The sequence below is a fragment of the Pristiophorus japonicus genome, chromosome 16, assembly GCF_044704955.1.
Source record: "Pristiophorus japonicus isolate sPriJap1 chromosome 16, sPriJap1.hap1, whole genome shotgun sequence".
NCBI lineage: Eukaryota > Metazoa > Chordata > Chondrichthyes > Pristiophoridae > Pristiophorus > Pristiophorus japonicus.
The window spans coordinates 7720810-7738589 of record NC_091992.1 but is presented as its reverse complement, the minus strand read 5'-3'; the positions used below and the strand labels follow the sequence as shown (position 1 = coordinate 7738589).

The 17780-nt window shown below is 42.8% G+C and overlaps 1 protein-coding gene across 1 annotated transcript in view; it reads left to right on the top strand.

Annotated features, from left to right (window-relative positions):
• The window catches only part of rps6kb1a (ribosomal protein S6 kinase b, polypeptide 1a), a 90895-nt gene that overhangs the window by 39876 nt on the left and 33239 nt on the right, over window positions 1–17780 (top strand). The window contains exons 7-10 of the mRNA XM_070856943.1: window positions 3644–3744; window positions 9063–9153; window positions 10451–10541; window positions 17290–17397. Of these exons, the coding sequence (XP_070713044.1) occupies window positions 3644–3744; window positions 9063–9153; window positions 10451–10541; window positions 17290–17397 (391 nt within the window). The remainder of the gene's footprint in view (window positions 1–3643; window positions 3745–9062; window positions 9154–10450; window positions 10542–17289; window positions 17398–17780) is intronic.

Sequence of the window (17780 nt, the reverse complement as noted above, 5' to 3'; positions counted from 1 at the left end):
GGCTCCTTGTGTAAAACCGAGCTGTTGACTGTAGAAAGTGGAAGCCATCATGAGTCAGTGCTGCAGATGAGAAGTTGCAATGGTTGAATCTGGTGGTTTTGAGATTTGCATTGTACTTCTGTGGTCAGGAGATTGATTTCAAGTTTGACTAAATACACCAGTTGAAAGCGTCACCAAAACAAAACACGTCTGAAATGAAGCGTTTCACTGTGTTGGTCTCCGGTAATTTAACCCACCTTGCCTAAATTGATTTTAAATATGCAATCAAAAATTGAAGAATATGGAACTCGCTGGCACATGGAGTGGTTGAAGCAGACAGCATCGATAGATTTAAGGGGAGGCTTGACGCATACCTGAAGGAGAAGAGAGTAAAAGGATGCGGGGGGGGGGGGGGGGCGGTGCTGAGTGGGAAGAGGTCATTATAGTGGAAGGAGGCTTGTGTGGAGTGCAAACACTGACATTGACCAACTTGAACCAAATGGTCTATTTCTGTGCTTGGAACATAGGAACAGGAGTAGGCCATTCAGTCCCTCAAGCCTTTCGATTAGATCATGGCTGATCTGTACCTCAATTCAATTTACCCGCCGTAGCTCCAAACACTTGATAACCTTACCTCTCAACAACCTCTAACTCTATTTAAAAGAAAACTGGAAAAAAAAAAAGTTTTGTTCTCAAATGGCAATTGTATAATTAAGGAAGGACTTTTGGCTCAGCTGCTTCATCGGGCAGACCTCTATTGTGATTAAGAAAAGTCTGCTGTATTTGGGCGTAGACCGTTTTTATCTTTATTTTTAAGAAGGGGTTGACGATCTGAATAAATTGCCTTGATTTTGTATTACTCTGTCTTTACTTCTGTAACCAAAACAGTGGTTCCAATCTAACCCAAGGCTGCTCCCAACACCCGCTGCAGCTCGTCACCAGGCTTGACTCACGTTTTTTTTTTTCTCTTTCCCTCTTAATCTCCCCACTCTGCCTTTGCTGAAGTCTCTCCATTTGCTGGGCTTAGATCGGGAAATAAGCAAAGCGGGACTCAGACCTCTGTCCATAGCTGCTGTGTATTTTTATCGGGATGTGGAACAGGGTATATTGGAAGGGAATGTACCCAGCCAGGTGCACTTGAGTTTGTGCAGAACTTAGATTGGCATAGTGTCAGGTGGACTCTCGTCTGGATTTCTCAGCTTTGTGTCTTCACTCCAGGGAAACTTATTTCATTAGTCAAAATGACAAAGCAAGCGACCAACTCCCCTGCTAGTGCCATTGTGTATCTGACTGTTAATGTGGCTGCAGTTAATCCCTGTAGGTTCTCTTTCCTTGTCTCCAACCAACACCTCCCTTAGCTGTGAGAATGCACTCGAGTCTAGTATCTAGTGAGTGCACTAGTGAGCTGAGGTCCAGAGCTGGGGAAATTGCTCTTGAACAAACCCCTCGAGACACTCGCAGAATTATTGGAAGCTTCAATTGCAGAACTGGCAGTCTTAATGCTAGTAAGTCAAAACTCAGACAGTACCTTCAAGTTCCCCTGGTAAACTGTACTACTTTGTCCCATTGTCTTAACAGGAGTTAAAACAATGGGGACAGATTGTTACTGTTTACTAGGGAACATAAGTTTCTTTGTATTTCTTGCTTGAAATTTTAAAAAAAACTTTTGGAAGTATGAGAGAAAAAAGAGCTGCTACTAATTTGTAACAGAAAACGCATCAAAAGTCTGGCAAGAGGAGATTGTGGAAATTACCTCTCTGCTGTGCTCTGGAGTGATTGCACCTGCAGGATCTCGGCCGGCCATTTTTTCCTCCTTTAGAAAGGAACATAACATAAGAAATAGGAGCAGGAGTAGGCCCTATGGCCCCGCAAGCCAGCTCTGCCATTCAGTAAGATCATCGACCTCAACTCCACTTTCCTGGCCGATCTCCGTATCCCTTTATTCCCCTAGGCTCCAAAAATCTATCTATCTCAGCCTTCAATATATTCAGAGACTCAGCATCCACAACCCTCTTGGGCAGAGAATTCCAAAGTTTCACAACCCTCTGAGTGAAGAAATTCCTCCCCCTCTGTCATAAAAGGCTGACCCCTTATCTGGACACTGCCCCTCTGATTCTGGACTCTCCAACCAGGGGAAACCACCTCTCAGCATCTACCCGGCCAATCCCCTTCAAAAACTTGTATGTTTCAATGAGATCACCACTCATTCTTCTAAACTCCAGAGTATAGTCCCTTTCTACTCAATCTCTCATCATAGGACAGCCCTCTCATCCCAGGAATCAATCTTGTGAACCTCTGTTGTACCACTTGCAAGGCAAGTATATCCTTCCTTGGATAAGGAGACCAAAACTGCATAGTATTCCAGGTGTGGTCTCACCAGGGCCCTGTACAGTTGTAGCAAGACTTCCTTACTCTTATACTCCCAACCCCCTTGCAATAAAGGACATGTTATTTACCTTCCTTATTGCTTGCTGTACCTGCATGCTAGCTTTCAGTGTTTTTGTTTGAGACGACCCAAATCTCTCTGAACACCAACGTTTAAAAGTTTCTCGCCTTTTTTAAAAAAATATTCTGAGTCATCCTGCACCATTTGTGTTTGCTTCCTACCGGGTACAAATTGTGGGTGATTTGAGGACAAAGGAGAAAATCGATACCTTGTGTTTAAAAATGCATGGAATGTGCCAAATAATCTGCAATGCATTGAGCACAGCCAAGAAAGCACAGGGGCAAGGGTTGCATTTGTGCGCAAATCATTGAAATATAAAGGTATGCCTCATGACCCTTTTGGCAAGGGCAAGTCAGAGATCTGATATGGCTCTTGTATGGCCACATTGTTCGCATGCCTGACACAAGACTCCCAAAGGAAGCGCTCTACTCGGAACTCCTACATGGCAAGTGAGCCCCAGGTGGGCAGAGGAAACGTTACAAAGATACCCTCAAAGCCTCCTTGATAAAGTGCAACATCCCCACTGACACCTGGGAGTCCCTGGCCAAAGACCGCCCTAAATGGAGGAAGAGCATCCGGGAGGGCGCTGAGCACCTTGAGTCTCGACATCGAGAGTATGCAGAAAACAAGCACAGGCAGTGGAAAGGAGCGTGCGGCAAACCAGACTCCCCACCCATCCTTTCCTTCATCGACTGTCTCTCCCACCTGTGACAGAGACTGTAATTCCCGTATTGGACTGTTCACCTAAGAACTTTAAGAATGGAAGCAAGTCTTCCTCGATTTCGAGGGACTGCCTATGATGATGATTGTATATCACCCAATGGCCAGATGTAGCCCTGTTTATTTCTAGTGATGTACGTAAAAATATCTTGCATTTGTAATTGAGCTGAATTGGTAGGTCTGCTACTGCCAACAATAGATCGGATGTTATGGGGTGAAGACCATCAAAATTGTGACCTCTTTTGATTTAAGCTGAACAGATGTGTGAAAATTTGGTTGTTTTATTGGAATTGTAAAATTTCAACTACCCACTTTATTGCAATGTAAAAGTTAAATAGTTATTTTGAATCTAAAAGATATTCTCCATTGCCAGATTAAGCCACTAAAAGGTGCGATTGTACCATTTGAAAGAAAAAACTGTTGTAACTTCCCTCCTAAAATAGTTTGCTTTTAGATAAACTACTAAAAGATACTAATGCTTTCTTTTCTCAAATTCAGTTTTTATTTAGCGGAGATCTCAATGGCTTTGGGACACTTGCATCAGAAGGGTATTATCTACCGAGACTTGAAGCCCGAAAACATCATGCTCAATCATCAAGGTAAATGGAAACACAACAGTTTGATGAGCTTAAGCACAACTGTGGGCTTGAGAAATTTTATTCTTTTGATGCAGGCTGCATTTCAAGTCAAATTTTGGGCATTTGTTTATCCTTCATAATGAAATTGTGCTATATTGTATAGGAATTGCTTAAAGCTACTTTCATATAAATTTGTTAAGCAAATTACGAAGATCAAAACTTTACGAAGATCAAAACTTTACCAAGAACCGATTTATAAAGAACCGATTTATTCACTACCGTCACTGTATTGAAAGTTGATTTTAAAACACAGCTTACTTTGGTGTTCTCTCAACTGGATGCAGCAAAGAAGGATTCCAACATCCTTAACATTTTAATCCAATAGTTCTAACTCATTAGAAATTGCAGTAACACTTTAATTCCCCCAAAGTGTGTATCATTCCTGTAAAATTGTATCTTCTGGGTCAGTATATTTCTGCTCGTGTAATCAGTACTCGAAAAAAACGATGTAAATGTCGAATAATGGAAACCGGCTGGCAGTGTGGTACATTTGGAACTCTGCGTACCATGTTACACCAGTGTTGTCGCCAGCCTTGTTTGGAAGGGTCAAAATCTGTAATCCTCTTTTTGGGTGTGGTTCCATAAGGCGCTGCTCTGGTAACTCGCCCGTGTGATCTCTCCATGTATGGGCTTGGGTCGAGGTCTCTGGCCATTCAAACACTGAGTGCGTCACTTCCTAGCTCTATCCTGTCCTTGGCCATCATTTGAGTCACTGAATCGCAATCAGGAGTGGGGACCTGGCGTTGTACTTTCTCCCTTCCCATCCCAATCAAACGCAGAGACACTGAGGCTGCTGCAGCTGAGATGTACTAACTCTGGACAGGCCATTATTTAGACCTACAACCTTCTCTGTGGCTTTGCTACTCACTGTCTTCACCAGCTGTGCCATAGTGGGATCTTAAAGGGAGTGTTTTTCACCCTACAGGTGGATTTTGTAGGAAAATTGCACATTTGTTTTACTGAAATTCTAGTAGCAACGCAGCACACGAATAGATTGAGATTATGAGGGGGCTCGACAAGGTGGATGCAGAGAGGATGTTTCCACTGATGGGGGAGACTAGAACGAGGGGGCATAATCTTAGAATAAGGGGTCGCCCATTTAAAACTAAAATGAGGAGGAATTTCTTCTGAGGGTTGTAAATCTCTGAAATTCGCTGCCTCAGAGAGCGGTGGAAGTTGGGACATTGAATAAATTTAAGACAGAGATAGATAATTTCTTAACCGATAAGGGGTTATGGGGAGCGGGCAGGGAAGTGGACCTGAGTCCATGATTGGATCAGCCATGATCGTATTAAATGGCGGAGCAGGCTCGAGGGGCTGTGTGGCTTACTCCTGCTCCTATTTCTTATGTTCTTATTTGTTTGTGATTGAACGCATAGTCTCAGTTGCTCAGGACAAAGCAAAGCTCAACAAGTAGATCTTTCCCAATGGCCATTTTGGGGTCAGCAATGTCTTGAATGCAGATCACTTGGCTGTCTATTTATCTGGGTCGTGGTGCATGGCCTGTGGTGGTGTCAAGACCTTCTGTCACCACCTCATACCCATGCTAACACCAAGAATGCACAATTTGGAGATTTCTTCCAACAATGTATTAACTTTATGCAGTGCTCACCCTCCATTGAGGACCTGTTGGGATCAAATAGGTCAGTGCAATGTATAATTGCAGAAATTGACCTTGAGGTAATTGACATTTTGTATTCCTTTGGCTTGTGTTTTATTTTTGCTACAGCAAGATTTTCAGTGTGTCAGCGCCAAAAGAGGAATATAAAGCTGTCAGTAGAGGCTAGTACAAACGAGACTTCCCCCCCCAATAATTATTTTCACTTGCCTCTGACACAAAGTCTGCCCTTTTTTTTTATTAAGCTTTTACAAGAAATTTTTGAAACGGAGGTAGCCTGCTATTTGCACCTCGGTTTAAATTGCTTCAATTAAAGTGCTGACTGGACAATTAGTAGGAAAGTATGTGTGCGCAGGTATTGAGCTCTGTGATGCAAGTGAAGAGTGTTAACTGCAGCTTACCACCTGCACCTGCCGCTGAAATGGTGGCAGGTGCAGCGTGATGTGCAACATAAGTTGATTGCGTCAGCCCCGACCTCTAGCCTTACGAGCTGCATCTCTGTTGTACCCGGCTTGGCACGTGTGCTCCATGTACACGGTTGTGTGCCATGTGGGAGACTTAGTGAAGGGAGTGTCTTGTGAAGATCAATACTTGCCACTTTTGCAAAAAATTTGCATAGAGATCTGATTGTAGGACGCAGCTATGCCATGAAGTTGATACTTGGTTCTGTTTGGGCTTCACTCATCACTGCACAGTGGTGTCTGAAGAGGCCAGCTTTTGGGCATTGGTTCGAAATCAATATTTGTCCAAATAGTGGACCCTCCTGCTGTGCCACCTGAAGAGTTAGGTGTCTGTTTGTTGATTTCTGGATTCTTTTACCTCAATCTGGTTCAGCAAAATTACTGAAACGAATACCGTTTGTGCTTTAAACAAAGCAAGCTTTTATTTAAAAAACAAATCCCGATCGGGGACCTTATCAGACAGAAGGAATGCAACTCTGATAGAACGCACCCACTTCCTACGGACAAAGTGACGTTACATTGTATAAAGGGACGACGGTTATACATTTTCGGCAAAAGATAACAAGATAGGGCTAGAGTGACATCCTAGTTCAGCCTATCTCTTTTGATCCCTTTTTCCCTTTGTCCACTCATAAGCCGACCTAAGTATGGTCTGATTTTAAACAAAGACCTTCTGTTAATGTTTCAGGTTAATAACATGATTTAATAAGACCTTGAGGTTTTTCTGCAAGCTGTGGGTTTTGTTTCAATATGTGTTAGTGTTGTAACATTTCGCAGTCTCGAGTCTGAGATGTCATGGCTATTCCTCCATGAATTCTTTGTTAGCTTATACTGTCCCTATACAATTCCCACGTTCTCAACTTCAATGTCTCTATACATTTTTAAACATTCACATGTTCTGCAGCTGAGTGTAGAAGAACAGTAGTATTGAGTTTTTCTGTCTGTCCACAGACCACTACCTCTTCTCCCACAATGCACGATCACACTCCTATTGTAGATTAGATTCATCAGGGGGATTTCAGGGATGTGCAGTTATGAGAAGAGACTTGAGATAGTCGGGGTATTTCCATTGGAGCAGAAAAGGCTGTGGAGATTTAATAGAGGTTTAAAAAGATTATGAAGGATTTTGATGGTGAATTAGGAGAAGACTATTTCTTCTCATTTGAGAGTTGGTGAGAAGGGCCATCAACTTAAAAGGAGTGACAGGGCAATGGTTTCTTTTTACACAGTGGGTTGTTAGAGCATGAACTGCTTTTCCAGAAGGAGTGGTTATAGTGACCATTGCATCTTAAGGGAAAATGGTATAAATATTTGCATCAAATGAAGATACAGGCCTATGGAGAGAGATTGGGGTAGTGGAATTAGTTTTGAATTGTTCTAGCAAATAGCAGTTATAGAAACTTTGGGCTGTATAACTTATTTATTGTAAACTTCTAAGGTTTTATATAGTGTGCACTTCCTGTGGTAACAGGAAGGTTACGTCACTATTTCTGTTACATTTGTGTATCGATTTAAGTTGAAGTTAAATTTCCCATTTACCTAAATTTCACTTGCCTTTCAGTCCTCCCAGCTCCCATGATTTGCATCTCCAAGGTAGGTGACACTGTAGCGTTCTTCTCCACAGTGCTACCTTCTTTGCGTTGGGTTGTCTTCCCCTGGCACAATTGACTGCTATCTGTTACATCCTGAAACTGCCACATCACATCCACCAACTCCGGTCGCTATCCCTCCCGCCAACTGCAACAGCAAGGGCACCTCTGGGTTGTAAATTTGGCTGGATCCGTCCCATGACCGCCTCCCAAAAATGGGGCCTCTTTACCGCCGCCCCCCCCCCTGCCCTTCAGCCACCAGCTGTGGCCTGAAAAGAATGCACCATCTGCTGTTCTGTAGTCCTGCCACATCCTTTCCCCGAGCACTCTATATACCTCCCACTGAGAAAAGACACGAGGCAAGGCGGGGCAGACTATTAAGAAAGTCAGAAAGAGAAGAAAAAAAAATTAGAGAAGCAACATTGACAGAACCAGAAGAGGGAGGCAGCAACATGAAGTCGACAGAGTATTTCTCGCAACTCGCTTCGAGCAAGGCCACTGTTGGTTTATTAGTTAGTATAATAAAACATGGTAAGCGTGTGGTTTTCCTGTCATGTTATAGACATCACGCTTTTAGATGCAAATCAATCTTAACATGCTGGCTACTTCTGATTTGAAACTTGAAACGGACTAACGCATTTCCACCCCCAAAGTTCATTGACCTGAGCCTGTTAATTTGATTGTGTGACCGTAAATACATTGTGCATTTATATGGTGGTACACTTTTTATAAAGGAAGCAGTATATCATTTTGCTCACTGGAAGGAGTGCTACCAGAGATATGGTAGTGTGTTTTTTTAATTTGTGTATTCTCTTCTGTTTTGGGGGGGTCCCTATTTAACATATTCCAGTTTAAAAGTAGTGCTGCTAAAGTTTTGCAATTTTTCCACTATTTTGAATCGTTGCACAATATGTCCGGATCAACTAAATAATTTTCAAAATTTAAATTATTAAAAGCATAATTGTTAACCGCCTTGAAGAAACAGAATAAACCCTCCCTAAAAGTTAAAACCAAATGTTACACTGTCTCCTAACGTCCCCTAATGGGCAACTGCACAACTTAATGTGACACTAACCCATGATCCACTTTCTATTCAGAGTTAGCTGATCAGAGGGGAAGTGCTACGTTTGGTTACAAGACGCCTGAAAGAATCGGCCAGGGGTTCTGCTTCGGTTGGGTATCCATGACCCTCGCTGGTGCACGCATGTCAAATGAGAGCATGATTGAGCTCCGCTGTGACCCCCTCTGAGCAGTCTGATGACATTTGCCAGATAGGATTACATGAAGAATGGCCACTTGGGTGCCATCTTGGCTTCCATGGAACAGTATCCCAACAAGTCAGTACTTTCAGGAGAAACTGACCAGAAAATCTAAATAACCAATACTGGAGAGAGATTACAAAGTTGTATGGGTTCAGTTGATGCTGGTTATTGGTCTGCAGCACGAAACTGCCTAGAATTTGGCACAAGTTGGTGACCTAACTGAGCCCAACTGGATGTCTAGTGTTTGTTGAATTGTTTGAACCATCCCGGTCACATTACTGCCTTGTAATCCCTCATGGATTCCTCCTGTATGCACTCTGATCAGCTTGTGTTTATCTTTTTGTTTCAGGGCACGTTAAACTAACCGATTTTGGATTATGTAAAGAATCTATTCATGATGGTGCAGTGACCCACACATTCTGTGGCACAATCGAGTACATGTGAGTCCTTTAGACACAGTGTTGCTTGGAAATGGAGTTTCTGCAGAGAATGTTATAAATGTATTAGGAATTTGAATCCTTTATTCCTAATAACTATATCTGCCATTGGATCATAAAGAAACTGAATTAAATAGAGCTCCATTTGAGCTTATTTAGTAATGACTTTGAATTTGCCCTATTTTTCCACTCATCTTGGTTAGGATGACTGGCTGGAGACCTGGATGTGTGTGTCTCCCCAGTACCCCTCCCATGATTTACTTGGCTGCTGGCTGAGCGTCTGCAAGACAGAGAGTGGTCACTTGGTGCCTTTTCTCAGTTGCAAGGTTGAGATTGGGAGCATTTTTATGGTGAATTGCAGGCAAGATATTACATCTTAACCAGTCTGCACTGCAGCTCATTGGAAATCCAAAGAGAGGGGCTATCCTGTGTCTCTTCGTTTTTTTTTAAAGAGGTGATGTGTCTCATTGAAGGTATTAATATAATTCAGTCACTCTTGGTGACATCCTCTGGCCAAGACCCTAACCCGAAGCCCTGTCTGCCTCTTTTGCCATAATCAAAAAAAAATCCCATGGCAACATCCTGTTGGTCTGATGGACATTCTTCCCTCAACCAACACCATCAGGGCTACATTAACTGGTCATTTATCTCATTGCTGAGTGTAAAATAGCTGCTGCTCACACAAATGTGACTTCAGTTTGAAGTAATTCATTATACGTGAAGTGCTTTGGGACATTTGAGGCACATGGGTGTAAAATAAATCTAATTCTTTGATTTGAAGGACTACTTAAAACTGAGATTTAATTTTAATGCCACAGCTAACAACTATATATTATATTTCCAAATGTCTTATTTTACCGTATTTTTTTTGTAATGCCCCTCCTTTCCTCCCACATTGACACTATCCTCTGGCAAAAAGTTAGGATTGTCTGCACTGTGCATATCCATAATGGCAAGGTTAACACCAGCCTTTGATCAACTCGAATGATGCCGCAAGATCCACTGCATTAACCCCCCTCCTTGCCCTCGGGGAAACCATTCCTTTAGAAGAAATCCAAAATTGGAATCTCAAGTCAAACTGGGATTCAGCTGGAGTCGTCTGGAAAGGACTCTGGTCTTGGAGCAGTGGAGCTCCTAGGTTTCCTCAAAATAGTACAATTTACAAACTTCTGATGGGAGCACGTACAAGAGGAACAGCTTTCCCCTTTTCCCCCCTCCTCCCGTTTCAATGTAACATTGTGGTGTACAGAACAGAGTGGAAAAGAAACGAGATCTCACTGTTCCCTTCCTTTTCTCACAGGGCACCTGAAATTTTAATGAGAAGTGGACACAATCGTGCTGTGGACTGGTGGAGTTTAGGAGCGCTAATGTACGACATGCTGACTGGAGCAGTAGGTGCACAGTTTACAAACTGCATGCTTTTGACCCTTTCAGTGTCCAGTGCCCTACTCCATTTTGGAAGGCAGCAGAATTATAAATCGTCACTCGAACCCATTGGGTTGACTGCCCAAGGTGCTGTGATATGTTGAGAAATTTGGTTACTTTACCTCCCCGGGAAATATTTGTCTACGAGACTTCAGTTGGACAAAATGGCCAACACCAGTGAGATACAGGTACATGTCCAAAATCCAGAGGTCTGGACACCGGACCGATCCGTGGTGGGGTCGTTTGGAAACTGGAAAATGTTCCGAAATATCCGGACTCCCCTGCCGGCCCTCTTTTCTCTCCTCCTCTTCCTCCCCACCCCCCCCCCCCCCCGGCGATGGCCCGAATGATCTCCTCCCTATCTATCTTCCTCGGCCCAGGCAAAGACGTTGGCGTTCAGAAGGATGAGGGGTGATCTTATAGAAACATTTAAAATAATGAAAGGGATAGACAAGATAGAGACAGAGAGGTTGTTTCCACTGGTCGGGGAGACTAGAACTAGGGGGCACAGCCTCAAAATACGGGGGAGCCAATTTAAAACCGAGTTGAGAAGGAATTTCTGCTCCCAGAGGGTTGTGAATCTGGAATTCTCTGCCCAAGGAAGCAGTTGAGGCTGGCTCATTGAATGTATTCAACTCACAGATGGATAGATTTTTAACCAATAAGGGAATTAAGGGTTATGGGGAGCGGGCGGGTAAGTGGAGCTGAGTCCACGGCCAGATCAGCCATGATCTTGTTGAATGGCGGAGCAGGCTAGATGGCCTACTTATGTTCTTGTGTTCTTGTGTTCTTGTGTTCTTGTGTTCTTGTGTTCTTGTGTTCTTGTGTTCTTGTGTTCTTGTGTTCTTGTGTTCTTGTGTTCTTATGTTCTTATGTTCTTATGTTCTTATGTTCTTATGTTCTTATGTTCTTATGTTCTTATGTTCTTATGTTCTTATTCCGAAATCCGGAAATATCTGGAACGGCCTCGGTCCCGAGGTTTACGGATTTCGGACGTCATACCTGCACTGGATATCACTAATTTGCTTAGAAACATAATACAGAAGGTGGTAGGTTCCTGCAGTACAACAGTGACAACACCTCAAAAGTACTTCATTGGCTGCAAAGTGCTTTGGGACATCCTGAAGTCATGAAAGGCGCTATATAAACGCAAGTCTTTGAGTGGCACAGCGAGATAGACCATAGAGACTCAATAGTATGGCGTTTCCATCCCTGGTTCCACAAACATGCATCTTGGGCTGCTGACTTCAGAACTTGGTGTTGTGACTTAGGATTTATCTAACACTGAGGCAAGGGGACTAATAACTCTTTACAAACCTATCAGCTTATGAAATTGAAACAGGACAAACTAGTAAGTAAGCAGCATAAGCGCAAGTAGTTGTCTAGGCTTCATGGGCCACGTGTGACCCGCATAGTGTATGCTCTGCCATGCCTGAGCAATGGTTGATAACACCGGGTGCCAGAAATAGTGTTTTTTTTTCGGCGGAGCTAATGTTCCATGCTTTGACTATGATCGTTGTATTTCAAGAAAAGAATGTTACATCAGCAATCGTTAATGGACATCATGTCCTTTTAAAGGTTGTGTTTGTACCTTGAGGAATGCAGATATATTTAGGCTTTTTTCTAGGTCCCATTCTCATTCCTAATTTTCTTTTGTCTTGTGTTCAAAATGTTCTGAAATAATCTGGTCCTCATTGCTGTAGCTACATTTAAAGTATCCAGTCTTTTTTTTTCTATGCTTCTTGCTATGCATTTCTGAGAAGTGCAAGTTTAATCCTTTGGATTGGAGGAGGTGTTGATCTGTTTTGTCTGTTTTATGATTTAAAAAAAAACATCTTCACACAGCCTTGGTTATGTTGTTTCATTTGCTGTTAAAGATTACAGCCCAGACATAAACTGAAGCGTCATAGCAAAGACACAACCATCAACACACTCACCAATGCCCCCTCCTGTCAAAAAAGAATTGAATTCTCACACCGTAGGAATGCGGTTACATAATGAGGCATGGAGTGACCAGATTTGCCATCTTTAAATTGTGCTACATGTGGTAGGTCTGTTACTTAGTTGACACTGATCTATTATAGGAAAGATACTAGTCATGGAAACGGTATAGTGAAGATTCGTTAGCAGGATACCAAGAATACAAGTTTGCCATGAAGAAAGCTCCAAAAAAAAATTGGGCCTGTTTTCATGGAAAATAGAATGTTTGGTGGCGAAATGAAAAGATTTTTTTTAATTATGAAAGGTTTTTAAATAGGTAATTAGTGAGATTGAGAGTTAATGAATTGATGAGAAAGGGGCATATGACTTCAAGATTTTCACTAGTAGAGTGAAAGGAGAATGTTGGATTATAGAAGTGAGAATGAACTATCATAAATTCAGTTATGTTCACCCTATCCCGAAGTAATCCTTTTTACCCTTCAGATACCACCCATTGTTCTCAGTCACTCTCTAAGGTCTTGTCCTAATCCTGGCAGCTCTCCTTTTGGAACATTTTGATGGGACAGCAAGTTGTGTGCTACAATTGGCCCCCATGCTCCCTGGGCAAAGGAGCAAAATCCACCAGTGACCCCAGTCTTGATAAGTTTATAGTGACTCCCGGTGGAAAGTGGATGTCCACTAAGAGTGGTATCATGCTCAGCTGTGATGCCCTCCATAGATAAATAGTAGGGCAATACTCGCTGTCGAAGCTCACGTGAAGAATGGGTACAGCCGGAACCTAGAGACTTGTACCCCAACCAAGAGTCAGTGTCATCATAACATAAGAAATAGGAGTAGGCCATTAGGCCCCTCGCGCCTGCTCCGCCATTCAATAATATCATGGCTGTTCTGATCATGGCCTCAACTCCACTTCCCGACCCTCTCCCCATAACCCTTGATTCCCTTATCATTCAAAAATCTCTCTATCTCCACCTTAAATATATTCAATGACCCAGCCTCCACAGCTCTCTGGGGAAGAGAATTCCAAAGATTCACGACCCTCAGAGAAGAAATACCTCCTCATTTCCATTTTAAATGGGCGACCCCATATTCTGTAATTATGCCCCCTAGTTCTAAATTCCCCCTCGAGGGGAAACATCCTCTCTGCATCTACCCTGTCCAGTCCCCTCAGAATCTTATGTTTCAATAAGATCACCTCTCAGTCTTCTGAACTCCAATAAGTATAGGCCCAACCTGCTCAACCTTTCTTCATAAGACAACCCCTTCATCTCAGGAATCAACCTTGTGAACCTTCTCTGAACTGCCTCCAATGCAAGATGGTGTCTTCAGACAGAAAGTTGGCACATCCCCCCCCCCCCCCCCCCCCCCCAAAAATTGCCGAGAATTATGGTGAACGTCCTTTTGCGTTGTCTGTTTTGTCTCTTCTAAAAGCATTTTCTGTCCAAACACTGCATAATAATTATTGAGACCAGTTGTAGTGAGCTGAATTTCTACGCATAGAGAGATGGTTATAAATCCAGGAAAGATTCAGTAATCAACTGCTTAATTCGCTTCCTTGGACTATCAGATTTAATAATACATGGAAACCAATTTATTTTCTCCTGTCGCTCCCAATTTGCAGCCCACTGTGCTTTGTTAAAATAAAGCCACCTAAAATGGGCAGGGAAGTTGCATTTTATTTTATATTTAACTCTCAGAAGATAAGCCATAGAAAACAGATGTGTGTTGATAAACGGACATTGTGTTATCAGCTTCATTCTTGGCTGTGTGATCGTGTGCTCTCGGGGTGTTTGTAACTGAGATCCCTTAACTAGCATGATTTCTTAACCTCTGGGGAAGGTTCTTTGGTTATTCCTCCTGCTTTAGAACTAAAAAACAGCAGAATATTGATCATCCTTGCAAGTGCTTTGAGATGGTATTTTTCTCCATCGCTCCCATTCTCTTTTTTTTTTTTTGCAAGGTTCGGTTCCGCAGTACCGACAGCTCCTGGTCACTCTCCAAGTGGACATTCTTTGTGGGCAGTGAATATTGGCAGGATTATTTGGCATGAGGACAGCAGTCAAGCCTATTCTTGTCCTGATCTGACATTCACATGCACGGGTCACTGGATAATACTTGGGAGTGGCATCGATGGTATCTTCCCCTTGAATTTTTAAAATTAAGGTGGATCTTGAAGATATATGAAAAACACATTTGATTCTTGCATTTTATATAGCACACTCTAGTTTCAAAGCACTTTACACAATGAATTGCTTTCAAAGATTCGTATCGACTTGGATGCGCATAGTAATATTTTGTAATACAGGTATTCTGTGTTCTAACCATTATCACATTATAAACATCACTGAAATATACTTATAGAAAGAATCTCCCAACAGACCAGTTATGTTGGAGAAAAAACCTTACGGGTAAAATCCCTCCCATCTAATTTGAACAAAACATAAAAGAATTTTTGTTTGTACTTAAGCCACTTTCTTTGATTAAAATTATCAACATGAGAAATTTTGCACTACTTTATTTAAGAAAATCTAATGGGATTTAACTTTTGGCATTCTGTAGCTGTCTCTGGCATTGCACAAATATTTGTAAGCAAGTTCAAAAGATTTTTAAAAATTTAATTCAATTAAATAGTAAAAGCGATATGAACTTCTCGAATTGGGCTGCTGTTCCATATCTTTATACAAGAACTGCACATATCTGCAGTCTAAATAACAAGTTACATTTACACGGCTTTTAGTACAATGAAATATCTCAATGCTTCACAGGCAAAAGTCACAGAAGATGGGGAGCTTGACTGATGGCATGGTCGGAGAGGTAGATATGGAGGAGGAGCGAGAGGTAGCAACGAGCAGGAATTTAGGGCAAGATTCTGATTGTAGGGTCAAAGCGATTGATGGTCCTGCCACCAGAGCAGAAGTAGGGGATGCATAGGAACCCAGAGTTGGATGAGCACAGGGCATTTGCTGGTGTAGAGGAATGGAAGAGGTTGCAGAGGTAAGATTGGGCGAGAGAATTGCAGGGTGAATTTTGAACTTGAAAGAGAAAGAAAGACTTGCATTTCCATAACGCTGTTCATGACCGCCGGACGTCTCAAAGCACTTTACAGCCAGTGAAGTACTTTTGAAGTGTAGTCACTGTTGTAATGTGGGAAACTTGGGTGAATTATTTTTAACACTTTTGCGGATTCCAGTGTGTTACTCAAGCCTACCCCAGGCAGTTGAATGAGAGGGATGTGGTGGCAGGGTGAATCTAAGTGACTTAACTATCTGGTGCACTTGAATGTACTTAACTATCTAGCGGCCTTGGACAACGTAGACCATTTTCCATACCTCGGGAGCCTACTATCAGCAAGGGCAGACATCAGTGACAAGATCCAACACCGCCTCCAATGTGCCAGCGCAGCCTTCGGTCGCCTGAGGAAGAGAGTGGTTGAAGACCAGGACCCCCCAATCTGGTACCAATCTTAAGGTCTACAGGGCAGAAGTGATACCCGCCCTCCTTTATGGCTCTGAGACGTGGACCATATACAGTAGACACCTCAGCGTTGGAGAAATACCACCAACGATGTCTCCACAAGATCCTGCAAATCCCCTGGGAGGATAGACACACCAACGTCCGTGTTCTCATTCAGGCCAGCATCAAAGCACTGACCACACTCGATCAGCTCCGTTGGGCAGGCCACATCGTCCGCAAGCCTGACAGACTCCCAAAGCAAGCGCTCTACTTGGAACTCCTACAAGGCAAGCGAATCCCAGATGGACAGAGGAAACATTTCAAGGACATCCTCAAAGCGTCCTTGAAGTGCAACATCCCCATCGGCACCTGGGAGTCCCTGGCCCAAGACTGCCCTAAGTGGAGGAAGAGCATCCGGGAGGGTACTGAGCACCTCGAGTCTTGTTGCCAAGAGCATGCAGAAACCAAGCACAGAGAACTCACTTTTAGAGAGGAAGCAAGTCTTCCTCGATTTCGAGGGACTGCCTATGATGATGATGCACTTGAATGGCTCTTACTAACTTACTGAAAAAAAGAACCGGATGGGGTACAGGATGTGGAATGAGAGGTGATCTTATTGAAACGTATAAGATTGAGGGGGCTTGACAAGGTGGATGAAGAGAGGATGTTTCCACTGATAGAGGAGACTAGAACTAGGGGGCATAAGCTTAGAATAAGGGGCCACCCATTTAAAACTGAGATGAGGAGAAATTTCTTCTGAGGGTTGTGGATCTGTGGAATTCGCTGCCTCAGAGAGCTGTGGAAGCTGGGACATTGAATAAATTTAAGACAGAGATAGACAGTTTCTTAAACGATAAGGTGATATGGGAAGCGGACGGGGAAGTGGAGCCGAGTCCCTGATTGGATCAGCCATGATTGTATTAAATGGCGGAGCAGGCTCGAAGGGCCCTATGGCCTACTGCTCCTATTTCTTATGTTCTTAAATTGTTTCTCCATTCCTTTGAGGTGGAGAATTGCACGATGAGGGAGAGTAGGGAATAGAAATGAATAAACTAGTAGCTTTAACAACATGAGAGGGAGTTATACACTACCATATAATTTATGCCATTATAATTAAAGCTTTTATCTTAAGTTTTTTGCTTGTTGATCGGAAATTCTTGAGACTTCATCTTAACATTGCTCTTGCAGAGAGCCGGCACGGGCCGAATGGCATTCTTCCACGTTGTAACCATTCTTTGATTCTGTGACTCAAAATTTCTGAATTGTTTGTGTAATTCTGGTTTGAGTTGATTTGTGTTTCTTTTCTTCAATTTTGTTTAGCCTCCATTCACCGGAGAGAACAGGAAGAAGACTATCGACAAGATCCTGAAGTGTAAACTCAATCTGCCACCCTACCTCACGCAGGAAGCCAGAGATCTTCTTAAAAAGGTATTCTGTCTGATTTTCTTAAGGTGGCTTGTAGATGGGATAAATTTTTGGCAGGAATGGTTACTGAAGGGTATGGTCTGACCATTGCGACTGAGTGGATGGGTTAAGATGGTCTTCCCCAATATTGTGTACAGTGTAATGTTGGGTGGAGGAACGGGTCCAATCAGTGCATCTTGTAATGTGTTGGGGGTAACTATGGTCTTCTGAAGCTTGATCTTTTGACTTGTGGAGTCGGGTTGGAAACTCCGTGTTTCATGAATTTGAGCCTGGAGTACCCAATTAATGAGATGTATTGCTTAGAAGAGCAGAGCTGAATGCTCCAAATATGCTGAGTCGTTGCGTATATTCAAGGCTGAGATAGATTTAAGTTTTGGAATCGAGGG